The 27155-nt window shown below is 41.3% G+C and overlaps 3 protein-coding genes across 5 annotated transcripts in view; 1 reads left to right on the forward strand and 2 right to left on the reverse strand.

Moving 5' to 3' along the window:
- Positions 1 to 18721, forward strand: part of camsap3 (calmodulin regulated spectrin-associated protein family, member 3) — a 25058-nt gene extending 6337 nt beyond the window's left edge. Inside the window, exons 2-17 of one of the 3 annotated variants that reach the window (XM_039824847.1) lie at positions 9549 to 9689; positions 9945 to 10025; positions 10372 to 10404; positions 11169 to 11307; positions 11401 to 11540; positions 11646 to 11730; positions 11809 to 11851; positions 11938 to 11993; positions 12263 to 12335; positions 12419 to 14549; positions 14657 to 14781; positions 14988 to 15280; positions 15451 to 15544; positions 15933 to 16051; positions 16149 to 16267; positions 16388 to 18721. In XM_039824847.1, the coding sequence (XP_039680781.1) occupies positions 9549 to 9689; positions 9945 to 10025; positions 10372 to 10404; positions 11169 to 11307; positions 11401 to 11540; positions 11646 to 11730; positions 11809 to 11851; positions 11938 to 11993; positions 12263 to 12335; positions 12419 to 14549; positions 14657 to 14781; positions 14988 to 15280; positions 15451 to 15544; positions 15933 to 16051; positions 16149 to 16267; positions 16388 to 16687 (3972 nt within the window). In that variant the 3' untranslated portion in view covers positions 16688 to 18721. The remainder of the gene's footprint in view (positions 1 to 9548; positions 9690 to 9944; positions 10026 to 10371; positions 10405 to 11168; positions 11308 to 11400; positions 11541 to 11645; positions 11731 to 11808; positions 11852 to 11937; positions 11994 to 12262; positions 12336 to 12418; positions 14550 to 14656; positions 14782 to 14987; positions 15281 to 15450; positions 15545 to 15932; positions 16052 to 16148; positions 16268 to 16387) is intronic. The other 2 variants (XM_039824849.1, XM_039824848.1) reach the window with 2 other exon arrangements.
- Positions 18722 to 18925: 204 nt separating this feature from the next.
- Positions 18926 to 22795, reverse strand: nr5a5 (nuclear receptor subfamily 5, group A, member 5). Its single transcript, XM_039824884.1, has 7 exons — positions 22559 to 22795; positions 21792 to 21907; positions 21399 to 21540; positions 20340 to 21094; positions 20057 to 20176; positions 19790 to 19937; positions 18926 to 19602 (listed from the first exon to the last, which is right to left on the reverse strand). The coding sequence occupies exons 1-7, from the start codon at positions 22656 to 22658 to the stop codon at positions 19355 to 19357; spliced, it is 1629 nt and encodes a 542-aa protein (XP_039680818.1). The 5' UTR covers positions 22659 to 22795; the 3' UTR covers positions 18926 to 19354.
- A 1414-nt stretch (positions 22796 to 24209) lies between these two features.
- soul5 (heme-binding protein soul5) lies at positions 24210 to 26741 on the reverse strand. Its single transcript, XM_039824922.1, has 7 exons — positions 26656 to 26741; positions 26468 to 26527; positions 25708 to 25789; positions 25492 to 25612; positions 24943 to 25082; positions 24629 to 24792; positions 24210 to 24531 (listed from the first exon to the last, which is right to left on the reverse strand). Coding segments are annotated over exons 1-7 (660 nt in total). The 5' UTR covers positions 26658 to 26741; the 3' UTR covers positions 24210 to 24440.
- Between the last annotated feature and the right edge of the window lie 414 nt (positions 26742 to 27155).

Here is a 27155-nt window from a genome sequence, read left to right on the forward strand (position 1 = left end):
TCCATGGAAAGTTTAGCTGGGGAATTTTGGAAACCTTCCAATTTGGAAACTTTCATGGGAATTAACGGAATTTATGGGAATTTGGATGGGAATTTGGATGGGATGTAGTCATTGGGCTCAAATGCAGTACTGTCTTCAATCAGCTTCAATCTGCTGCTGATTGTTGGATTCTAGTGGATCTGTGCAGTGGGTGTGGCCTCAATAGCCCTGTAGTAGGCTAAGTAGTAGCCCAAACCATTGACCTTTAGTTTAACCTATGAAGGTAGCTAGCATGCTGTCTTTGATTTACTATGGTCATGGTTATATGCGTGCTAAGGTAACCATCAGCGCTGTCTATTGTTTCCAGCCTATCAAGAACAAGTGGGCTATACAATTAACAGACATAAGTTAATAGCAATGCGTTAAAAAAAATTAAATAAACTCCCATATTTTAAAAACTAAATGTTGGCAACTATGTATAGCCTCTGCTGATTACTGTGTGCGTGCATGTCATTGACGAATATACGGAGGACATTCAACTGAAGTTGCATAAATCAGGTTGTTTTAACAAAGATTATGTTGCAAGATGGGTTTTTTTAAACTACTAAAAAAAAAATTCTCTGTTATAGATCAACAGCATTATAACAAGCAATATTAAAAATATTTAGTTTATTTCCATAAATTCCCGTTTATTCCCGTTAAGTTTCCTAACTTTCCTTCCTTACTTTGAAAATTCCTGGAATTTTGCAACCCTAGGTACAGCACAGAACAACTGCAGGTGGTAGGGATTAAGTATCTTGGTCCATATCTCCTCAGTATGCTTGCTTGAACCTTTCTACTTCATGAGGGATCTCCCTGCTAACCCACGATGAACGTGGTGATGTGGTAAACTTTCTTACTCTGAATAGTAGATAAGGACTGACCCCATGACCTGTGAAAGGGACATAGGGGCTGTTGCTCCAGTTTATGCAAACACACAAGCTTGTGTTTTTAATCCAAATATTTCCCTGGAGGTCTATTGTTGTCAACATTATGGAGGTCACATTTCTTTTTTGCTTGGGCTTAAAGCTGCCAACTGTTTATTATTATTATTTTTAATAAACATTAGGTGTGTGGATACCTCAATACATATATGTATGGGTATGGCAACATCAAATTTGTACTCAGTTTGTTTCTGTGACAGATGTGACACACAAAGTCATCATTCATGGCCAGACAGGGAAATCATGCTCATATCGATCTCTCTCATCTCACTGAGTTGTGGCATTTGCATCCTGCTTTGCCTTCTGGGGAAGTTAAAAAAAAAATAAAAAAAATATATATATATATATATGTGTATATGTATGTGTGTGTGTATGTACACACACACACACACACACACAATTCTGGGAATACATTGTTTCTCTCCATTTTACATACATGTGAATAGGCTAAAGGTGTACATTATGGTGGGCATGTCACAGTGATTACGGCAGTAAAGTAAGCATTGTAGTTCTGGCTCACAGGAGCATATTTACAACAGAATGGGGCATGACGGAGTGCGAGTGAGAGACAGAGAACAGGGCATTGTCTAACCTCTGAAGCTGGGCGTTTTGTTTAGTTGTCTGATGTCAATGGATCCATTAGATTACTTTATAATGATACAGCAACATAGTGATACCTCCCTTGTAATAACCCCTTTGTTTCTCTGTTAGACACAATCGTAGACACTCACATGTTACTCCTTTCTCTTTTCAGACAGTCTGCTGGTATTGTCAACTTTATTCCCAAAGGCCCTTTAACACTTATTCCAGTATATTTGCACAGAGACACACAATGCAGATAAACAAGTTTTCACAGAGGGTGTGCCTAGCATATGCTTGTTTTAAGGATAATGTTATTTACAGAAAGACCAGTCTGAACAGATTCTTAAACAATCTTCAGCTAGTCACTAATAGTATGTGCTACGAATTGCCTTACTACACTTTCTCTGACTTGAGATAGAATTTGAGTTTTCTCATTTGCTTTTGATAGTTTTTAGGTTGTAGGTTAGGTTTGGATCAAGTTGCTTATTATTGCTACTGAGATTTACATCGTCTTTTGTGAAGATCTGAAAGAGCAATTTTTCACTTAAGCTTTGTACAAAAATTAAGCAAGGGGTTTAAAAAAAAAAGGGAAGTAACGAGTGGCAGAGCATCTTGTAATCTGCAGATGCCAACCTCTGAGCTCATCATGCCCCACTGACCTTGATGCTTACTCTGCTCTACTCATTTACATTAATCTGCCTACAAACCTGGCAGAAAGCAGGTTTCCACGCCAGCAACAATAGAACATGCTCAAGATGATCTTTGACTGACGAAATAAAGGGACTGTTAATGAGAGAAATTCCTCAAATTTTCAGAACATTCAGAGCATCCTAATTCATAAATCTCCCTCAACCCAGTGTTTTTTTAACTGCTTAAAAAACAAAAATTTTTTTTTTTTGCCTCTCCCTGCTTTTCCTACTCTTTTTTTCAACTTTTTTTTCTTTTTTTTTATATTTTTTTTTTTTTTTTTTTTTTTTTTTTTTTTTGTTTTGTATTTGTTTCCTTTTTTTTTGCCAGTATATATGAGCAGGAGCACCTTAAACCGCCAGTCACGCGCCTCCTGCAGTCCTCGAGCTTCTACTGACGGACACCAATTACAGAACTGTGTCCTCACATAAACCCATCAAAATGGTAACATTATGGTTCGGTTATGGGAACAGTAAACACATAGGTGATGACGCCGCACCAGTCTTGCATGCAATGTTGTTGGTATTGGCCTGAATGGATTGAACTGTTTGGGTAGAACTGCTATACGTTTGTCTATCACCCTAAGGAGTAAATGTCTCCCTTCCGTTGAACAAGATGCTCTGCTATCCAGGAGTCTGTAGAAAAGCAGAAGAGGTTGAGTGCTAGGTTGGTTGGTTGTTGATATAGGGGCTTGTTTATGCTTTGATTCTAGGGATTAAAGGACATCAAAAAGCCCCCCACTCATTCAATCCTGCCCCCATCCCCACCACGCTGCCCCCAGCTGATCCCAGAGGATGAGTGGATTCAGCTGCTAGGACAAGGGCAGTCATGGTGACACAAGGGATGACTACTTTAATTCCAGGGTGTGAGAAGGGGAGAGAGAGAGAGAGAGAGAGAGAGTCTAGATTCAATAGATGGTCCAGATCAGAACAATGGCTAAACAATTCTGGTGTAATTTAAGATTCTGTGTTGAGAGAATACTCTGGGCTGGCCTAGTAAATTAAATCAAGAGAAACTGGTTTGTCCTCTTAGCCCTTGACAATGGTCTCTCTCTTTTTTTTTTTTTTTTTTTTTTTTTTTCTAATTATAATAGAAAACCTACACATAGTAACTCAATTTTCAAATTAGGTATTATAACAGCCTGAAAAGAATTTTTTTAGGTTTGATGGAACATTTACTGCTTTTTAGCTTCAGCTGACAACAATTACTCACTGTAACTCAATATTCCTACAAAACCTCCATCTATACAGATTATTATCTTACTCAAAAAGTGGAATACAACTGCATTTCCCTGGCCAGATTGGTTCATACACATACAGGCAGTTTTTTTAAAGCTAAGTAGAGAGTCACCAAGGATCTGTATGGATAATGTTGTTGTTAGGTGAAAGCTTTTTGCTCCACTGTTGCTGTCTGCTGGCCACTGCAGCCAGCACTGCTGGTGCTGTTTTGATGATTAGCTTAATTGTATGCTTGAAAAGGTGTGCATGCCTCTATGCTGTTTTCTATACTAATTAGCACAGAAATTGCGTGACCATTAGCAGTAGAGCCCAGTGATATGAGAATGTGGATGTTGGTTAATGCAATATATCTAATGTGATACGATTAATGTAAATACTGACAAAGTTGTACTTTGGAACCAGAGTGGTTGCTTTGTACAGCTACAAATGAAAGACACACCAGAAGAAAGAAGGAGAACCTAGTGTTTTGCCTTACCCTGTACCTATCACTATTTCCACAAGTCTACTGACAAAGTCTAACAGTGTAAGTCTCTGTATCTATTACAGTCTTTTTAAGTGCTACTATGGTGCATTGGTTTAGTTTTTTGCCAAATCTGGAGCCTAAATCATGTTACATGCACCCTCCTTTTGCATTGAATGTAAGGTCATATAGTCCTCGTACTAGGAGCGCAAGACTGCAGACAGGACCGCATACCTGCATGCTCTTGAAGGACTTCTGATTACCACCTGCACTCAGCTGTGCCATTTTACACCATCAACAAAAAGGAATTTATAGGCAAAAATATATATAAAAAAAAGCATGAAAGATTTAAAATTGTAGTAATAAAGACTACATCATTGTCACTTCAGCACCAGCAATAATGGACTGATGGCACAGTAGGTCTCTTTCATGCATGATGTTGCTGTTCTTTGTGTGTGAATTTGTCTGCTAGTGTGCGTCTCAGTTCTCGGTGATGTGTCCAGGTTAGACCATGGACCATCTCATCTGTAAATCTCAACCATTAAACTCTTATTTTGGCTGTTACTGTTAATGCTGCATTTGCTGTTTGCTGCTTTGGTATATGAGTATTCCAGTCGCTGCTGGGCCCTAGGCTGCTCTGAGCTTGTCTGTTGCTGACTGGCACTAGAGCTACAGTGTGGCAAGCAAAGAAAGTGGGTCATGCTGCAGCAGCATTAGAAGGATGGAGCATCAATGTGGGTCTTGGCCAGTAAACGGCTTTGGAGCAGCAGCAATCTGCTGCAGCACTGCTGTATATTAAAGCTTCATACATCCATGTTAAACAAGAGGATAACATCTAGTGCATATACATAAAAGTATGTTGAGTCATGCTTGTCGCTGACACTACTGCCAGTTAATCTGCAAAGCCATACACTGTTGATAAAGACCTTTACACACACACACACACTCACACTTTTGTTGTTCATTGCTGATAATTCTGAAATTTGGCTCATGTATGAATTCAGGGATCTAGGTTTACTCTAACCCATAAAGATGCCTATAGTGGCTTGGTTTGCTACACCAGCATCACTGCAGAGCGCCAATGACCTGCTCTCTTTAAAACTACATAGTCGGTGCTATGATCAAAGTAGGGCAAAACCAGACACATTATAGCTCGCTTAACACGTGATATTGTACTACATTTATTATTCTCTTAATCAAACTGTAAGCTTCTGCTACAGAATGATGCCTTTGCTTCTAGACCTTGAAATTCCTTAGTTAATAGTTTGTCAAAAATATTAAGAAAGAAAATGGTTTAAGCTGTGCGACCTGGGACAACGGCAAAGTAAGTCCCATTTTCCTCTGAATTAATAAGGTAAAGGTAATGAGAAGGCAAGGACAAAAGAAGGCAAGTTTTATTTTTATTTTATCTTGTTTTTTGTATGCTGTTAATACTACATAACATTTAAATGTAGCTGTAAACATGTCTGAAAGTCTAACTTTGTAACGTAAAATATGCAATCTTTAAATGTTATATTATTTGCAATTGTGGATTAAGTATATTTTATCTTGTGGTGACTTGTTCACCCTGCACACTGGACATATCTGTATACATGGTACTGACAATAATTTTAGGAATTGTATGTGTTACAACATTGGCATCTTGTGATAGTGTCTGCAACCCCCATTCCCCCAAAAGAAGCGCACCAGTTCCTTTACAGGCCAGGGTTGTCATGAAAGCAAAGCTTTGTAGATGGCGCATCCTTGGGGCTTCATCGTGTGTGTGTGTGTGTGTGTGTGTGTGTGTGTGTGTGTGTGTGTGTGTGTGTGTGTGTGTGTGTGTGTGTGTGTGTGTGTGTGTGTGTGTGTGTGTGTGTGTGTGTGTGTGTGTGTGTGTGTGTGTGTGTGTGTGTGTGTGTGTGTGTGTGTGTACCCTACCCTACCCTACCCTACTGGTAACTGTCCTTCTGGTGGAGGCCCAGATTACAGATAATCTGCCATGCAGACTGAATGTAATCATCCACGATTGGTCTCATAACGTCAAACTAATTTGTTAAATGTATTGTTGGTTGAGACCGTGAATATAATCATAATTTTCCATTTCAAACATACTGATATGGATTACACTAGAGATGGGGTTAAACGTGTTCCCACAGTGACAAAGTAAGTCATGTAGCCATAATGCAGCTAACCCTCTTCCCGGTTCCCTGTTGGTTTTGGATAGGCACTGACACTTGGTCTTAAGTCAAACTGCTGTGTTAGCAGCTTTTTGGTCAAGTGAGCATCAGTCAGGAGCTTAGTTGAAAATAGAAGTGGCAGACTATCAGAATTGCTAACCATCATTTTACACCATTTGTTCTGCTTTGGGCCTTCGCTGATGAGAAGCTAATGTGGAGTAGTAGTTTAACTTATCTATCGTATGTTAAACAAGTTTGCTGTACAGCTATTATACACTATTTTTCCTTGCTTAAGCATACGTTTTCTATACATATCATTGTGCTTTGAGAGAACCACCTGTCTAAAATCCCCTGCTGGGGCCCAGACCTGCCTGATCTACTTGTTTGTCTCCCCCTCAGTCGCCACCAGGCAGGGAAGGGGGATGGTGTTAAGTCATATTTCAGACATAAATGGGATTTTGCCCTCATCATAATCTCACTTAATGATCAACAAGATGCCTTTACCTTCTTTGTTTAATACAGTTTATGCAAGCAGAGTTGCCAAATAGAGCCATAAAGATTTCATGTTGATGGGGTTAATTGATGGGGTATTCCTTTTTCCTCTCTCTGTTACATCGGTTTGAGGGGTGCTAACTGTTTGCCCGGCTGGATGTTTCTGAGCAGAGAGCCGGTGCTAAGCCAGGGGCACAGAGCAATTCTGCGGTCAGGCTTGTGTTGAGATGCATTGTGGGTCAGCTGGTTGGTTGTTATGGTGATCTGGCAGGCTCTATGCTGGGTGCTCCTCTCTCCCCTCTCATTAAGGAGACTTGTGATTTAGCTTAGCGAGCTCTCCTGGGTCTGCAACATGAAATCCACTAGCAACCCCCCTTCTTCCCCTTTCATTCTGCACTTTTTGTCACAAATCACCCTCTACTCCCTCCTCTGAATAACTACTGTACAGCATGACAACAGGGTTGGTCACCTTTACTAGTTCGGCCATTCTTTCTGGATTCTGGTTCATTTCCTTTTTTCTCTCTCTTGTAATCCTGTCGCCTTTCAGACTGTGACAATAGCTCCAACCTATGATTAAACTTGGCTGTGGCTAAATGCAAAAATATGTGACTACCTTAAATCACTTTGAGTGTTTGAAACACAGCTACTGGCACAATTGAGCAGCAGTCTGTTTCTTTTGTTCTCAGGCTTCAGAGACGGAAAGAAAAAACAAAGGGGTTGAAATCTATATCGCAATCCTAATTGTTGAATATTGAGTATTTTTTATTGGAATCCAATACAAAAGCTAGCCATAAATTATACCTTTACAGTAATAATAATGTTTTTAGTTTTTGATTGACACTGTCATAGAGGTATTAGTTGTTTATGTGTTTTTTATTGTTAGGTTGTAATTTGAAACATTGAAAATCAGTAGAGAAAATCAGTCCTAAAATGATGTAATTAATGTTTCGATGAACTGTCTTTTGTTGTTTTAGACAGAACTCTTCACACATGCAAAACAGTAACTTAATTTGCTCAGGATTGTTATTTTATTCTGTACTACAGAATTTTGTAAAAACCGTAATACAATATATTCATAAAATCATAGTATGAAATCTAATTGAATTTGTGCCCAGCCTTACTGTGTTCTGTAAAGCCCCAGTCTCTATAGCAGGCCATTTCCACTGAACAGACAAGTCATGTCAGACACAAAAGCAGCAGCCCTAGTCACGGCAACAGTGTTGGGTGGGCAGGCCAGCCAGGGCCACACAGCTCCCAGTGACTGCAGCACATCCAGAGAGCTTGACCCAATGCTATCTGACAAGCCATTGCTGGCATAGCCCGCCCTGCCTGCCACAGCACCGGGTATGCCCAGGTCAGCACTTTACATCAGGGTTGAGTAGGCAGACATGCAGACAGGGCTCATACACGCAGCTGTACCGCCACCAGCCCCCATCTAGGGCATCGTAAGAGGTTAGATGAAGAATGTCTGGCCTCTGGAAGTGGAATTTGTAAGTAGTTAAAGGGAACAGGCACTGATTTGCACAGATTAGGCTCAAAACTGAAGGTTGAAGGTTGAAGCAGTGGCCCCATTACAGGAATGTGTTGTTTGTGACCTGCCTGTCTTCTCTGTTGGCCTAAATTGATTATTATAATAACAAAGAGTGTGTTGCCGTAAGCCAATAGTGCTGTTGGTTGGCATCTGAAAGTGATACAGATAGAGGAGACAAAAATAGAGGGATCATACATTAAATATATTTACTCTATACAAAGTTGTTTTTTTAGAATAACCTCACAGGCTAATCATTTTCCCCTCCAGTCTTTCTAGCCCTACATACTTTGTTAATGAGCTATAGTCCTATGGAGGCTTTATAAAATTAGAAAGAACTTTATTTACAAGCTACTGGGATTATCTTGATTGCAAAGAAAAAAAAAGGTATGAAAACATAGACCAATGACAGGAAAGCTTGATCACGAATAAACCCAAGAATTAATTTATTTGCCAATTGTATGTATAAATCAATGCACTTAAAATTGTATCTGTATAATTTGCTACAATATGGAGGTCAAACATATAAAGTACTGTTAGTTATTGCCCCATGGCACAAACCGAGCACAACTTCTAATGAGCTAACAGGTTTATAGAGTTAAGGCGCTCTCTCTGAGCTGATGATGTTGTCGGTGCATTTTAATTGGCTCTAGCCATTAGAAAGTGCTCTGTAATGGTCTCTCATCAAGTATAACGAAATACACTTAATGTCTGTTGGATAAAAATGCTTGGTAATGTCCAATATGTTGAATAATAAGTGTTATTGCGTAATTGTTGTATTTGTGTAGAACATTAAATCTTGATTAGATGTTATATCCATTATGCTGTCTGACAAAAAAACATTCATACACCAAAACTGCAGAAAAGACATGGAACACCTGCTTCTTACAGAGAATGCTTTTCATTGTTGTGCTTCCTGGTGATCTAGTTACAACACCTCATTTTATCCTGTAGTCTGTTGCACATGAGTCATACAGCAATATTTCCCTGGGCAAAAGGGAAGGGAAGCACACAGAGGAGAAGGCAAATAAAGGTAAAGCAGCTGAGGAATGACAGTCCTGGGACACACATGTTATCATATCACAGGTCCATTGCTTATTTAACGACTTAATGATTGTACAAACATAGGTCCAAAGTTCACTCACATCTACTAACGTGTGCGTTTGCTTGCTGAAAAACTCTTGCCAGTGTTTCTGCTGAATCACAGCTGCCTTCTGGTGACCTCTAGAGGATGCTGCTGGTAAAAACAAATGGTAGCGCTGCAGCAGTTAGAGGTGATCTCTGCTCTGCAGTAAACAGTGCCCTGCTAGAGCAGTAAAAATGTCAGTGTCCAGCATGATTGTGTTAGCTGTATTTGATTGATGCTGTCTGGGCTCTCTGGCCTTCGATGTGAATAGTCCCGCATCTTACAGTTCCTCTCCTTTTCCCATGTGATTGGTGCAGAGTGCTCACCTGGCAGTGATAGATGCCCTGATGGCTGTGGGAGCCATGGAGACGGTGACTGCGGTGAAGACACGTGGTTGTGCTGAGCTACTGGGTGGAGCCTCCAGCTCGGAAGATGCTCTGCTTAATTGGGTTAATGGAGTAAGGAGCAAGCCAGAGAGAAATTATACTTGTTACAAATGCACATCTTTATTGTATCCTGTCAGAAAATCACTTATTGTTCAGACTTTTATCTTCCTAAGACCTCTGTTGTGGATGATTAAGGGCCTGTTTTGCTATAGAAATAAGGATGCTGTAATTCTTTGTAATACTGTCTTAAAAAGTTTAACTCCCAATATATATGTAGATCCATGATCTATGTGCGTTAACCATTTTGTCTTCTTTGCGTGCTCTCAGTTAAACCAGAAGTTAAGAGAATGTACTGAAGAAGCCCAGAATGAGCAGGCCATTACAGAGCCCCAACCGGTTCAACCCTCTGTGAGTATTGCATTACACATCATTATATCCAAACACATGATAATCTGTCGAGGATTATGCACTCAGTACTCTCTCTCTGTATTAAATTCATATTTCTGGTTCTGCTGTACTTGTAGGCCTACTCATACTCTACAAGCACAACCTGTGTTGGTTGACACAATACAACTAAGGGTAGCGTCATTGCTTTGTCAGCAAGGTTGTCTTGTCATTTCAAGAAAGTACTGTCATCACAACCCTTTCTCTAGTTTGTCTAGTTCTTCCACTGTAGGCTTAATACCTCTCCTTGTGCTCCTGTTCTCCATTCCCTTTTTATTCTCTATTTCCCGTACCTCCTCCTTTCTGACAGTGTCCTACTCGCTGGTACTGGAAACTTGTTCCTGTAAGTTCCCTCCTTTCCTCTGCTCCTTCCCCCTGCCCCCATCCCTCCAGTGTCTTCATCAAATGTATCAGCAAATATCTGATGGTCAGGTGTGTGTTCTCTCTCTCCATATGCTGATGTGAGAATGCTAGTGTGCATCACATCCTAATCTGCATTAAAGTGCACGTCGCAGGATACACGTCAATAGGGCGGGGCAATGCTTGTTGACAGTCGAGTGGTGCATGAATCACAAGCAAGCCTTGAAACTGCCATGTACAACCTGTTCCTCTGGTCCTCTGTGCAACAGAGGTGTGTGTTTGTGTGTGAATGGCTATGGGGTTTAACAGAGTCAGCTAGTCCCTGCAGACAGTGGGGTGTGTGTGTATATATATATATATATATATATATATACGTACTGTAGTTGTACCTGAAACATTTTTTTCCTCTCTCTTGCCTCCTGAGACTCGTCCCACTTTCTTCCGACAAAATCTTCCTTCTCTCTGCTCTGATTAAGTCACTCACTTTGCATCTTCCATTTGTTCAGCATGAGCATTATTTGTTCTCATTTCTTACTCATACAGCAAATCTTTTTTTAAGCATTTTTCGGTAATGTGTCCCGATGCGTATAGACTTTCAAGTCTTTCGAGTGTCCACCCATACTTCGAAAAAAACAGACTTTGATGATGGTCTAACATGAACTAATGTGTCAAATAGTTCACAAATAAACATTAACAAAGTACTATTGAGGTCACATTGCAGTATTTGATTGTCTTGTTTGTTTTTAGCTCCGCTACAGGAAGGATAAAATACAGTCCAAATATAAGCCCAGCTTTCCAGTGGTGAATGAAATCAAAGACCTGTCCAGTGGTTGTGCTGTTGCTGCAGTCATACATTACTATTGTCCTGGCCTACTAAGACTTGAAGGTACTAACAAAGATTGTAACCACAAACAGATTTTTAGTACTTCACATGTTTCTGTCAGTATAATTCTTTTTTTTTTTTTCCTGTCTCTGTAAGATGTTTGTATGAAGGAGTCCATGTCTGTAGCAGACAGCCTATACAATCTGCAATTCATCCATGAATTCTGTGACAGCTGTCTGAAGAGCTGCTGTCATTTGGCACTGGAGGACATGCTATACACCCCACAGGAGCTTCAGGTACTTACATTCACACTCCTGATCAGTAATCGACTGATTGAGACAAAAATATTGAGAACTGCGTTGTCTTTTCAATGCCTGATTTATTCTGTTTGTTCTGTTTAGCTCAACTTGCTGAGCTTCCTAGCAGAACTGCTTAACTGGTTTGAAGTACGGAGGCCAGAATTTGTTCAGCCAATAGACACGTTGGGTAAGTGTCACTGTTACTGTGTAATCCTAGTAGTATCTGTTATAAAGTCTTATTGGGGGTGTTCTTTTTCTGTTTTAGATGGATCCACCCCATTACCACCAAGTAGCTTGAGTGGCAACAGGTACAGGTGCTCTCTGAATATAATTTTGCCTTTGTAGTCTGGAATAATTTTAGTTTGAACTGAAAGATTGTTTCTCTGCCTTACAGTACCTCCCCTTCTATCTTCAAGAAGCCTTTCCTCCCCATCTCCTCTCCTGCACCAGGTAAGATGAAGACAGTGTCCTGTCATCATAGCACAGCTACAGTGTTTTGTGTATGTTTCTATCTTTTTACAATGTGGTTCACCTGTTTCCCTCAATCCTTGTTCGTCTTTTAGTTGTGCTTTGTGTTTTTGTGTTTTCTTATTTCAATGGCTATGGAGAGGTTTTGTACATATGTTTTCTTTTTTTTTTAATTGGTTTATGCCTTAATTTGTGCATCCCTATGTGGTGTGCATGCCTTTACGTGTCTGTGTGTGTCCCATTGTACTCAGGATCTTTGACTCAGTCTACCTCAATGTCTCATATAGAAGGAGTTGGAAAGACATGGAGCAAGAAACCTCTCAGGTAGGACTTGTATATAAGTATCATTTAAACCTTTTTTTTTTTTTTTTTTAGTATACTTACTCTAGCTTTGTTTTTCTTCTTAGCCGCCCTTTGTCAGCAGTATCCTTCAGCATTCCTTTTGGCCTGGACAGTGATGTGGACATTGTGATGGGCAACCCTGTGATAACCCGCTCTGTGAGCTCAGACCAACTCAACCCAGCAGGCCAAAACATGACCCGGGTGCCCTACACCCCTCCTGAAGACCTCAGCCATTTTCTAAGCAAACCCCCTGGCCCCAATGGTCCACAGAGAGCTGCTTGGGCCACCCAGACTCCCAGTATCCCAAGGTTGGCAGAGGAGAACGGCCTTGCAGCAAGTGAAACAGGAGAGCTGCCTACCATTGAAGAGGCTCTACAAATTATCCACAACGAAAGCAAGATGGAGCCTCGTTTACACCCTGATGGTGCTCCTGATGGCTTCTACCTCCACTCTCCTGATGACCCTGCTAGTTCTCGACATAACAACAACTTAGCACCCATCAGCTTCTCTGCCCCTACGCGCTCAGGAATGATGTACCGGCCCACGGGAGAGTCCAGGGAGCCCACTCGCACTAGAAACACCTCTGAATGTTCACGAGATGATGACTCTGTCTTGAGAGACGGCAGTGTGGACTCGGATGCATCAGAAGACCTGCCGAAAGCCCAGTCCACTCCAACCACACCGGCTGCTGGTGCACACTCCACCAGAAGCAATGGCAAAGAGGTGTCTGATAGTGGTGTAAAGATGACCAGCTTTGCAGAACGCAAAAAGAAGCAGATCATGGAATCTCCCAAAGCCAGCGATCCCTCTTCTTCTTCTTCTCAGATGACCATGTGGGCACAAAAGTCTGAAGAAAGCCCCAGCAAGAGCCCACAACTCAATAATGAGATGTCTGAGCTGGGAACACGGCTTGAAGAAAAGCGCAAGGCTATCGAAGCCCAAAAGAAACGCATTGAGGCCATTTTTGCAAAGCACCGGCAAAGACTGGGGAAGAGTGCCTTTCTGCAGTTAAAGAAGGAGCAGCATGAGGACGAAGGAGAGGGAGGAGGAGGGCATGGCCAGGTCAGCACCTCATCCACAGAAGAAGACCTCTCTGGCTTGACACTGGAAGAAAGGCTAGCTCGAATGGAAGAGGAAGAACAGCAGGAACAAGATGAACAGCGCCCCTCAGTGGCAGATGTCAGTAATGTCAAAGTAGGACTTCAGCTCAACAAACAGGCCAGTCATTCCAAAGAAAGGACAGGTACGCCAGGAGAGAAGGGCTCTGGGACTCCTGGTGAGAAAATGGTAGCTCCACTAGGGGACTACAACAATGCTGTATCCAAGCTGACTGCAGCTCTTAGCTCTCTGCAAAGTGACATGCAGCGGCTGACCGAGCAGCAGAACCACCTAATCATGAAGAAACCTGTAGGTGCCAACAACAAATCCTGGGTAATTCCAACCAGCCCTAAAACTCCCACCCCAGCCGCTGCACGCATGTCGCGGGAATCCACCCGAGATTTAAATTCAGCCTCTTCCTCGCCGTCTCCATCCCGCAAAATCACAAACCACACCACTCCTAAATCCCCTAAAGTCCATCGTAGAGCCCAATCTGTGCCACCTAAAAGCCCTAAACACAACCAACACAGTCGTCCCTTGGACATTAAGGTCCCAACCCTGTCGAGGATTATCGCCGCACCTAAAAACGTGGACCGCATCCCCCACCTTCGTCGTGTAAATCCCTGGCAATCCCAAGACCAGACTTTGTCCTCATTCTCCATTGGTGACTCTGACCGCCTAGATGAGCTGCGCTCATCTGGACCAACTCCTGTCCCCACGCCAACAGTGAACCCTGTACCAACTCCTGCCTTGACTCCCCGTCCTGCTGCAGATGACTCATTGTCAGAAATAGGCTCCAATGACGATCATAGTATATTTAGCATGGACCTGGAGGCCGGGCCCTCACGTGGTACTTTGGCTCACAAGGAAGGGCTTGCACGTGGGGGCTGCAGCTCTGGTGCCCCATCAGAGTGTTCCTTCGAGAGTGATGTCCCCGCAGGGATGTTAAATGGCAAACGCAGTAGCCTGATAGAGATCTCGCTGTCTGCTCTGCGTGGAGATGGGGAGGACGATGACCAAGTACCTGACACTTTCTCTGACACGATGAGTGACCGGACAGAGCAAGAGGGGAAAGGAGGGGTCGGTTTCTTTTTCAAGGTAGGTGACTGATTGTTATTACTCTATAAAAATGTTTAGGTCTAGGTTTAGGCTGTTTTTGTAAGGTCAGTGCATTCATACCTTTTTTTTATTTTTGTCTTTATTAGGATGATAAGGAGCGACCGGAGGACGAAATGGCCCAGCGAAGAGCAGCATTGCTGGAGAAACAGCAGAAGAGAGCAGAAGAGATGAAAAGACGCAAACTCGAGCAGGAAAAAGAAAAAGAATCCAAGTGAGACCTTTTTTGTTTTTTAATTCAAATACCTGTATTTGTAACCAAATGAAGACTGTTAGCATATAACTGATGATGATGATTTACTGATTTGTTGTCCTGTTGCCATCACTTGTCTGATACATCAGGATCATGTTTTTATCATTGATTTTGCAATGTCAATGTCACACATGAAAGTTTTACACATTATCTTCCTGTACTTTCAGCAAGCCTCAGTGGATGAACATTGAGGGCTGGGGGAATAAGAGTGAGGACAGACCCCAGACACCAGGCACCCCTCCAGCATCATGCACCCCACCGGTCGAGGGGACTCCCCAGCGCAGAGGAGACTTCACTCGGCAGGAGTATGAGAGGAGACATCAGCTCAAGATCATGGAAGACTTGGACAAGGTGCTGAGGCAGAAACCCACCACGGTTCGCGGTGTCAAGAAGCAGAGACCCAAGACTGTGTTCAGAGATGACTCCGTCCTCTCTCATAGCCCTGCCAAGGGTTTCATGGGTAAATAGTTCTGAAGTTTATCTACAATTAGTCTTTGTATGCCTTCTTCACACACACACACACACACACACACACACACACACACACACACACACACACACACACACACACACACACACACACACACACGTATTTGGTTTTTCATTTTCATTTCTTTTTCCTCCTTCTAGGCTCCAGGCTGAACAAGGTGTACTCCCAGTCAACCATGAACCTTTCCTCAATGGCTAATGACTCTGGAAGCCTGAGTGTCAGGAAGTCCCCCAGGTAACCTGCACAGTGACAATGGCTTGTATTTTCTTAATAAATGCTTGGAAATTGGGAGGCACATAATTCAGCCTAAAAGAAAAGAAAAGAATTGCCTCTTTTCTTTTTCTTTTTCAAAGATCGTTTGTTCATTATTTATACGTTATTATTGATCATCTTTCAAAATGTGTCAGTACATTTTTTTCTGCAAGCACCAGTTGCCTTCCATAAAATATTGTCAGAATATTGATATTAAAGGTATTCTATGTGTGTGTTTATGTATAATTGTATACCAACTACAGGTTTTGTGTTTGCTGTTATCAGGGGCAAAGGTACATGTAACATGTACACATAGCCTCAAGGTCTATAACTCGCTTTCTTCACTAAACTCTTTTTGTACTCCCTCTAGCCGTTCACACTCTCCCTCTCGGCTAATGTCACCAAGACGTACGAGTGCTCACAATGGAGAGAAAGATTGGGAGAATGACTCCACTATTTCCTCCCCTGCCTCAATCCCAGAATACACAGGTCAGTGATCTATTCCACACTAAACTAGATTATGAAAAATTAATCCAGTAGGCACTGTTTTGTTGGCTTAATGACATTTGGAAATGCTGTCTTGCAGGACCAAAGCTGTACAAGGAGCCTAGCTTTAAGTCTAACAAGTTCATCATCCATAATGCTATCACCCGCTGCTGCCTGGCTGGCAAGGTCAATGAACCACAGAAAAACAAGATTGTAGAGGTAAGCCATCCTTCTGTGTCAGTCCAACAAAGAGGTCCACCCTAACTAGGCTATAAATGACTGTGATCTCTGTTGTCAGCTGCACTCACCTTGTTTCTTTTTCTTTCTCTCCCTCTTCAGGAAATGGAGACGAGCACGGCCAACCACTTCCTCATCCTCTTCAGAGATACCAGCTGTCAATTCAGAGCAGTTTACACCATGAACCCTGAAACTGAGGAGATGGTACGGCTCACGGGCATTGGCCCCCGGATCATCGCACCTGAGATGGTTGAGTCCATTTACAAGTACAGCTCTGACCGCAAGCAGTTCACTGTCATCCCGTCCAAAACTATGTCAATGAGTGTTGATGCCTTCACCATCCCTGGTCACTTTTGGCAAAAGCGCCCTGGAACTCCCAAGAAGCTTGGCACCCCCAAATAATGTCAGATATGGGTGAAGATGGGTAAAGATGTTACCTTTCAGGGAACCAACTCCCAACTTGACTCCTATTGTCCTCTATATTGGCCATTGAGGCACTTGAGAGGCATTACCCAGTTAAACTAGCAGTGGTTTTTGGCCAGTTATCAACCTGGACCCTGAGAACAATCCAGTCAACTATACATGCCAAGAGAAAGGGCCAATCACTCACTCATTCAGCCATGTAGTTACAGTTCTCTTGAGGGCTTCTGATTGGCTCTGCCTAGTCTACCTAGATTGTAAAATATAATGTGACTGATTCTGTTGGGATGAAGAATTATCTTTCCCTTGCACCCTGCCTCCTCATGCCTTGCCTTACCCTGCCCCTGGAGTCGTTTTTGCAACTCTTAGGCAAGAAAAAGAGGGGACAACCACACTGCCTTTGCCCACACAGCAGTATTTTGGGCCAGAGTAGTTCCCGCCCCACTCAATTATACTTGCTTTTCCTTTTGCTGCCTTTTCTTCTTCTTCCAGAGCTCACTCTCTCTCCAGTCTACTGAGACGAGTGGCTCAGCTCTCAGTTCTGATAGGAGATCTTGGCTGAAAATGAATAGCAGGTAACACTGCTCTCATATGAATGTAGGGCACACACTAACAACTCATTCCATTCAAGGGTGTTTTCACTGGTTGGTCAGGACCAGAAAATAGTGGGTGGTTCCTCTGGGCTGCACTGGCGGTGGCTACTGTGGTTGTCAATGGACTTGAACACCTAAAAACTGCCTGTGCCCCCAAAGTTTGCGCTTTCCACTCCATTCCAACTCCTTCAGCTGTAGACATCTGGATGTTTTTTTTTATACTATTTTGACATGGTTTTTTTTTTTTTTTTTTTTTGGCTGGACAAATCGCTTCAGCCTTTGAGAGCTGAACAAAGAATGAAATCCATGTGACTTTTTCCTCTTAACTTGCTTTCTCATTTTCAATGTGATGAATTGAGATGTTATCTGAGCTTATCTTGAAAAACAATACTGGAAACATGAAGGAGGGCTTGACCATTATGTGGATACAGCTCTGTGTGAAAATGATAATCAATGCTGATTTAATATATACTGAATGCTGATTACTTTGATTTTTTTGACAATGATTTGTAAAAAGTAAATTGACCTTTGTAAGCTGCGAATAAGCTAGCCTGCTGCTTAAGCATTAGTGAGATGTATGTTTGAGATAAGAATGAGTGTAATAAGAATGAAAAGAAATTGTCAAACTGTAAACTTTTGTCTAGGGATTAATAAATCCTTTAGGTCACTAGGAGTCTGTTTCCTATTATGATTCCCTGTCTGAGGTCTCTGGATGAAGGATCATGCTGGACTGTAACAGCCCTCATCTTTCCCACATAGTCTCAAGAGACTCCTTTATGCATAACTGGGGGAATGTAAGTTGCTAAATGCTAAAATGAAACACTTTTTTTGCCAGTGTGTCCATGCTGTCAGGAAAAACACACAACCCTGCAGTTGCTTGTGATCAGGTTAATATCACCATAACCCCCCCTTTTGCAGTCTTTAGCACTACAGCAGCTGCCATGGTGCAGCTGTCTTCTTTCAAACCACTGGCTGCCTCCAACAAATGTGTTGTGTGAATGAGTCCAAGACAGATGTGAAAAAAATGTCAGGAGCAACATTTAGGAAAAAAGACGATTGATTAAAAGTATGAGTGATGGGAGTGCATATGGAAATAGTGGATGTTTATTTATGTGTTTGTAAAGAGTAGTATGTGGTAGTTAAACACTATTTTCATTCTGTGCAATTTTCCCCTAGAAATCCACACATCACCCGGAGGTGTATTTATTTGGTTTGCATTAGATGTTGCATTCAATGTTTAGTTTCTACTTAATTCTTTTTTGGTTAAGGTGGTAAGTCTCTCATTCATTTCATAGTTGTCATAACATTTATGTTTTCTTTCTCTTCTGTTATCAAATCTGTGCCAGCACATTATGTATGATCATTTCATAAATTGACTATCCTTGGCAACTGGACCAGACAAATAAAAAATATTTTAAAATCATTATCATCCATGTTTTGTCATTCCCACATATATAGTTCAATTTGCATTGTTAGTTATTAGAATTTTGAATGGGTGCAGTTGATATAAGTTTGTACTACTAGCCTATGAGTCATGGCAAAATATTGCTGCAGATAAGAGCTTTTCTAGGAGATACTGAAAAAGCGACACTTATGTTTAACACGCTTGAATAAATTCAGTTATGGGTTTTGAGTACACATCGGAATATTCCGAAACCAAATTTATTTATTTAATGATGCATTTCTCTTTTGCTTATACACTGTTAAGCGCTTCCTGCCTAATAAAAACATGGTAGTGCTTGGATCAAAAATCTATCCAACAATACTGACCGAAACAAATATTTACTGGGCTGTTTGACTGTGGTAATACTGTTAATGATGGGCACTTGGGTGAAGTATGACACTGGTGTACTATATTTCCCTTCACTAGAATGGATCACATATTTTTCATGTCACTGTTACATAAAGCATGCCTTTATACTATTTGCAACAATTATGAAAAGTAAGGAGCATAGTTGGGTCTTTTAAGGCCAAAAAGGAAGTACAAAAATTCACAGAAGAAAACTCAGGCTTTGCCACTCTTTTCACCAGGGCTTGAAGATACAGCAGCATTTTCTCAGCTGTGCTTGGTGTGCAGCATCTCGGTGAGTAGAGAGTTGCAGGGCAAATCTCCCAGAAGATGGCGCTGGTACAAATACTCCTCAACCTGCAAGCTAATGCTGCGTACTTCAGGAAGCCGGAGCAGCAGCTGGCCAAACTTGTCTGAGTGTCTTGGATGACTCTGTTGGGTGTGCTCCATCAGGGCCCTGTTCACCCTCTCTTGTGTCTGCTCCACCTGCCTGCGGCTCTGCACTGACTTCACATCTATAGAACAGAAAAAAGATAACACACACGATAAATATACGCACACACCATCAACAGCAGCTGCATGCAAGACTTTTAACATAAAAATTACAACTTAAAGGTCACAAAGTTCATCAAAAAGTTACATCTGATTTGTCTCTTCTATAAAGGGTCTAATCTTGCTAGACTTTCAAAAGGAAAAGCTCACCAGGGTTGAAAAGCACCAAGTATTTGAGACAGACAAACTCATATCTGTCCAACTGGAATGCCTTCAGTTTGGACACCAGATCCTGGGTCCTCGATACCAGGCTACTCAGCGTCACTCCTGCCTGAGAGATGATGATCGACACTTCAATCTGCATCAGAATGAGAGAAAGGTGGTGATCACAATTCAACTTTCACATAATGTTCTATCCAACGACATTTTGATGATCATAATAATTCTGCATTCTGTGCTGTTAACGTTAAACCATACCTGTTGTCCAGTAACCAGATATATGCAGCCCTCTTTACTGTAGGTCACCTGTCTACACAGGTGATCCAGGACCAGAAGCTCACTCCAACAGCTCTGCAGCAGCACCATCTGGTCCTCCACCTGTGGAAGCATAAACTATTTATTGTATGTAGTTGCAAATTCAAGGCTCGATCTTTCATCTATTAAGCACCCAACATATAGCAAAGAGTAAATGCCATAGGTCTGCTCAAACAGCTAACTTCTACTGCTGCGAAAAGGGTTATGTAACTCTATGATTTATCACCTTAAGCTCCTTGAAAAGTGGACTGTTCCTAGCCCACTCCACAAGCCCAAACAGAGTCTGGTCAGCCATTTTGCACATGATGCTGAATGTATTTAGGCGGTCATGTTTGCCTCGATTGGCCTGTTCTCTCTGCAGAATGGCCAGGACCTTGGCACACAGCTGGCTTTCATCCTGATCCCCCTCCAGAAGTTGACTTAGGAAGCAGGGTGTAAGAGTGGCCGATGAGGGGGTGTCTAGGATTTGGCTGGGAGCCTGGGAAAGAGGGGTGGTTGAGCTTGGTGTTGAGCAGGGGGATGATGCTGGTGTGCTTTTAGGTGTGAATGAATTGTTCGGAGTTGGGTGCAAGTAGTTTGCGGAAGGCAGGCTGTAGCTCAAAGGCATTACTCCTTTCTCCTGGAGGTATCCAGGGAAGGTGCGATGGTACAGTCCAGGGTAGGGCAGCGATAGAGGGGTGAGCACCCTGTCTGCGTTCATAGTGCAGTCCAGAGACGTGGGCGCAGCCGACGGCCCCATGCCAGAGGAATACATGTGGGACTGATGAAAAGCATCAGAAGACAATGGAGCACTTGTGTGACTGCTCAGTAGGTGAGGGTCATTTGGAGCTGTGGGCCGGTGTATTTGAGTTGTTTCCATCTTAATCCTGTAGGGAGCAGTGTTTGCCTGGTGATACACCTTTTGCTGTTTTCTCTGCCTGTCCCGCCGGTACAGAGGTCCAAATTTATTCCTTCCACCTCTCATGCGATCTGCTCTTACCGCTGTGGACAGAACATGAAACAAATGATCAAGGTTTCACAACAAGATTTCAGACATTGCCAGAGACGATTTAGTTTATAAAACTGTTAATATGCCCACTACATTTGTTTAGGGCTCAGATACAAATGTATATATCATGTATTATAATCTGGGTCATTACAGCACTGGTTTATGACTTTATGACTAAGTTATATGGGAGAAAAAAACATGCATGTCCCAATGGAGTAGAAGACAAGTACAAGGGTATGAGGGTGCATGTGTGTATGTTTCTGTGTGTGGGGTGGGGGCTATTTACTGTAGGCCTACCTTCTCTCTTCATGCCCACTGCCAAACACTTTTGGAAGCGGCAGGAAGGACAACGTTTTCTCTGCAAAAGGTTCATGGGGCAGCTCTGTTGTTCTGCACAGGTGTAACGCTTGTTATTCTGCACTGAGCGTTTAAAAAAGCCCTGCAGACAGAGAGAGCGAGAGAGAGAGAGAGAGAGAGAGAGAGAGAGAGAGAGAGACACACACTGTAACCCTGTTGCTTCATTCTCTGCACATCGCAAGATAATCCTGAGTGACAATATAAAATATGCATTATGAATCATAGTATTTCAATATGGCTATTTGGTCTGTACTACAAGACCAAAGTATGGTGCTGTTAGAGGATACATACATACATACTTTTCCATGGACTGTCCAAACCCCTGTCCCTTACCTTGCAGCTTTCACAAGTGAGCAGTCCATAGTGGTATCCTGACACTTTGTCTTCACAGATGGGACAGCTCTCCTCTGACTCTGGTCTGCTGTCTGGCTCTGTCTTAAATTCCTGAGCTGGAGAATGACACCACAGTTAACACTGAATGTCAAATGTACAGTATGATACAAACATTGAATACTGAAGGCGGCCAATGAGGCACAAGGTAAGAGATGAAGTGCTGCTTGTTAATTTGGAATTGTTAGCTCCTGAAAACACATACATGCTCCAGAGAGCAAATCCTGCTCCAATCTTCTTTCCTGTTCCTCTTTTCTCTTCTCTTTTTCTTCTTTACTTTTAGTAAAATACAGAGATGCCAAAGGTGAGTGGACTTCCAGCAGAAATGCTGTTAGATTTGAGTTATAATATTGCTGCTGACATAAGTGGGTCATCTAATGAGGTTTAATAGCAGTGCAGGACGACACCTCTGTTACCAACACTACCTTATCACTCAGCTTGATTTGTTTGACTATGATCACAGATAGGACCCTTACATAAGTCCTAGAGATCACTGGTTATGACAAAACTGTGAATCACCTTTAAGCCTTTACTACTGTAAATGTGGATTTTTACATGGATGTGATCAATATAATTTCTGGACCACTTCATGATATACATTTCCAGACACAGTTATACACCAACTTTAAAACAAGACATTTAAACATTGTTTTTCTGAGACCTGCCTAGGAGGGCACTATCAATGTCAACCTCAACAATCTTATACTCACATGTTAATGATCCTTCCAAAGTTAACAGATCCTCTGGGTAGTTGCCAGGGTGGTGGACAAGTGACTGTGGCTGCTGTGGGTGATAATCAGTTAGATCCATTCTGACTGATGGGATATGAGTTTGAGAGTCAGTCCAGCCTGATCTTCATCGTTGCAGAGATCAGGAGACCAGACCGACACCGCAGGAGGGCCACAGAAAGGACATTTGGCAGGCTTAACAGCCCAGGTGGACTGATGGTTGTTTGAGGCCCACAAGTGGACTTCGATCTGTAGTCCGTGTCATAAAACCTCTCCTGACTGGCACTCCTACCCAGTCAGTAAGTCAGCTAGCCAGCCAAACAGCCAGTCAGATATCCACCTGCTGGAATGTTACTGTAGTGGAATCACACCAGTATCATTGAGCCATCCTAGAGCTTAGCTGATAAGATAAGAGTCAACTGAAGAGTGTAATTAATCACCATCAAAAAAAGCAAAAAACTGGCCCCTTTAATATGTTGTAGTACTGTATATGACATTATTAGATTGTTAATACTCTTGCATCAATGTGTAGCATTTTACTGTTGTAGCTGGTCGAGGTAGAGCTAGTTTTAACTACTTTGTATACAGAACACGTACAAATATACAGTATATACAGTCTAGTGGTTCCCAGCCGAGGGGTCCGGCCCCTCCAAAGGTTTACAGGATAAATCTGAAGCAACAAGACCAAATTAGGTTCAGCTACAAATGTGTAGTCTTTTGTTTTATTTTACTTTTCTCTAATATTTTCTTTTTTGGGGGTGAAACATTTTATGATTTTACTTCTTTGGGTCTTGAAAGGTAAACAAAAATGAAACCAGATGAAAAACTGCAGTCAATTGCAGTTCTTAAGTAAATGTACTTAGGTACTTTCCACCACTGAATTTAAGTTAAACTAATACATTTAATATTGTATTCAAGGAAAGAACAATAAAATCTGAAAACTTAGCTTTACTCAGAATAATAAAATTTGCCAATTGGGGAAATCAGAGACTGTGTCAGTGATTATATTTTTCCACATCCCTAGCCAGTGCTTCAGTGCTTGTGCTGATAAGGTGCCATTCAACAGCCAAAATGGTACAGTGAAGTAAAGCAATAGGGCAGGTCAAGGGTGGATGTTTATGACTCCTGCACATTAGCTTGTAAATGGAATATGACATTCATCAACAAAATAGCCCATATGCTATTTTCACCAGACCAAAACCTGACACTGTCTCCCTTCTCTCAGAGGGTACATCTTCAACATATTCAACAATCCTTATCATATGTCACTGAAAAGCTTAAAGTGCAAGGCAGTGTGTGTAATCCTGGCAGTAACGGTATTCTTGAATTTAGTAGGGCCATCTGGTGGTATTGTAGAATAACACCAAACTAGAGTGAGACTGGCTTGTCTTTTGCAGGCTTCATCTGAACCAGCTGCTTTTGACACATTTTAGGATAGGTCCAATGACAAGGCCATTTATTGGTTAAGAACCACCAACAGTGGTAGGTGGCAGGTTCGAATCCGACCTGCTGCCCTTTGCTGCGTGTCATTCCCCATCTCTCTCCCCCTTTCCTGTCTATCCACTGTCACTCTATAATAAATGGAAAAGCCCCCCCCCCCCACCCCCCCAAAAAAAAGAACCACAAACAGAAATCGATGCAAAAGGGGAAGTTTATTGAATAAAGCAGAAAACAACCTAACTAGCAAGTGTAAAACCATCTTCACAAGGGCTACATGGTGTACACAATTAATTCAAATTTATCAGCATTTTTAAATTCTGTACTCTCGCTGGCAGGTTATTTATTTGACACACTATGACCAGAGACATCATCTCTTCATATACAATGTCTGCTGTAAGCTGTCATTGCACAGGGCTCATAATATTCAAGAGTCCAATTCCTCGCTGCTGGGACACACCGGGTCATCCCCAACGACAAACCACACCTCATTGCGCCTGTTAAATATGGTCATTGGACTGCAAGAAACAAAAGCACACATTAATTTATTGCACAATATAAAATGATCAACACATGTTTTTGTGATTCTTCGTGAGAAGACGATGATTTGTTTACCTGTTATATCCAACAGCATAGTGGAAGCCTTTGTTGTACTCTGCACCGACTAAGTCAAGGTCGGAGGACAGACTGCTCGCTTTGATTTTGTCAGACATGCTAGTCATCCATCCTCCATAGCCCCGTACATACACCTTCATATCTGCCGTCCGGTGGATGTACACCTGCAATTCAGCAAAGTTATATTATCTGCCAGAGCTGAAGATAGACTTCACAGAAGTAAAAAAAACAACAAAAAAACATGATCTTGGCATTAACCAAACGAAGGTTTGATGTTTTTTATTTTTCTGCCATGTTTTGTCAAATAACCTTACCTTATTATCATTAGGTTTGGGGGGATTTGTCTGATCTTCAGATGGCAGCAAGAAACTCATTGTGTAGGTACCTGTTTGCCAAAATGACTTGTCCTTGGACATTTTCATCAGAACAGGAGCTGTCATTTCAATTTTCTTTCCTGAATGTAAATACAAAGAGTTTTTTTTTTTATTATAGTTTTCTTTTTTCCTTTTAAGAAATGTCACAAATAGGAAATGCACAACAAGCATAACAATGTTCTGGCTTGAATATCCAATAAAACTGCCAAACCATTTCTGCTCTCTGACCACAACTAAATACAGTAATTACATGTGTATTGTCGGGTTTTAATTTTAGCTGTACCAGATATTTAAACAGAGGCTGAAAAAATGGTTTTAAAATACTATGTTCCTTGCAAACTGACAAACTGAATCAGTTACAAAAAGTTTGAAACATTATACTAATATATATCACATATGGTGTGTGGCTCTCTTAAAAAATACATTTTGATCTAAATGAAAACTACATCTTTCAATAAAAGTTAAATAAAACATAAATAAATAACGCACCATTCTCGTTGGCACCAGTGATGTAGTTAAACAGTCGTTTGAATGCTCTCATTGCTGCAATCTCCATGAATAGGGATGTCTCGTCAGTTGAAACCCATTTCACGGAGTCATAGTGACGGACCTGTGGGACATGATTAAACACGAAGGAGTGGGCTTTTTGAAGGTTTTTTGCACTTCAAATGTGAAAAGGTTCCTCTCTTGCTCGGACAAACTTACCTCATATTTGTCAGTCTCACAAATCCGATCAAACAGCAGGCACTGTTCTGTCTCAGTACAGAACTGCAACTCAGATGAGTTTCTGTGTAATTATAAAGGAAATTATTAAAAAAGGCACAGATAAAGACATATGTATGAGGTAAAAAACATTATAGCAATAATCATCTTTGCCAGGATCTGGGTACAAATTATTAATATCTTCAAATTCCTCAAGAATCCCATTCATGAGCTGATAAAGTAACTTTTAATTTTGACTTGGAGGTAACAGTGCTTCCAGTTTTCTATTGACCAACACTTGGTCAATAGAAAAGTTTTTTTGGTTCAACTCAATTCTGGTCAAACGTAGCAATCTACTAAAAATGAGGATTAAATTCAGGTCTCTTTTTTTTAATATAGTTTTCTTTTTCTTTTTCCTTTTAAGAAATGTCACAAATAGTAATGCAATAAATGCACAACAAGCATAACAATGTTCTGGCTTGAATATCCAATAAAACTGCCAAACCATTTCTGCTCTCTGATTGCAACTAAATACAGTAATTACATGTGTATTGTCAGGTTTTATACTATGTTCCTTGCAAACTGACAAACTGAATCAGTTACAAAAATTTTAAATATTATACTCATGCAATGCATGGTGGTATGGTGTGCTGTTGAAGGTTGTGTGGCTCTCTTAAAAAAGACATTTTGATCTAAATGAAACTACATTGTTCAATAAAAGTTAAATAAAACATAAATAAAAAATTCAATTCAGGTTTCTTACCCAACTCTGGCCTCAGCTGTTAGCACCAACAGAAAGCCAACAAGCCCTGAAAGATAAATCCTGAAACACACATATAGAGTAGAGTGTGATGTTGTGACTTAACAAGCCATTTTTGTTCATCCAGTAAAAAAAAATAAGAACAGTTTTGATTTACATCTAAGACAATCTGGACAGCAAAAAGTACTTACATCGTGGCAGAGTGTTGGGTTCCGTGCTTTCAAAAATCAGATCTTTGCAGTCTGGTCCAAAGCATCTATTTATTTCAACTCTGCTTATGAAAGGAAAATTGGCCACTCCCTGAACCCACAAGACAAACCAGACAACTGAGTATTACAGAAACAAGAAACAGACAGACACGTTTGACTGCATGTGTTATTGATATATTTTGTAACCTTAAATACAAAAAACAAAAAAGCAACTTTCAATGCTCAGTTTTGGTTGAGACAGACAAAAAAAGTGTAATCTGGAAAATTGCAGTTTGATGTAGGTTCTCTGTTCATGCCTAAAAGTGCAATCTCTCAAGTCACATATGATAAATATAAAACAGAGAAGTCTTGTTATTGACAAATTTCCTTTATAAAGAATAGGTAAAATGCATGAATAAACTTCAACCATTGAGGTCATAGTTAGTGGTGGTGTTGTACTGTCAGTACAACAACACCACCACTAACTATGACCTGCCAGCATT

The sequence above is a fragment of the Perca fluviatilis genome, chromosome 15, assembly GCF_010015445.1.
Source record: "Perca fluviatilis chromosome 15, GENO_Pfluv_1.0, whole genome shotgun sequence".
NCBI lineage: Eukaryota > Metazoa > Chordata > Actinopteri > Perciformes > Percidae > Perca > Perca fluviatilis.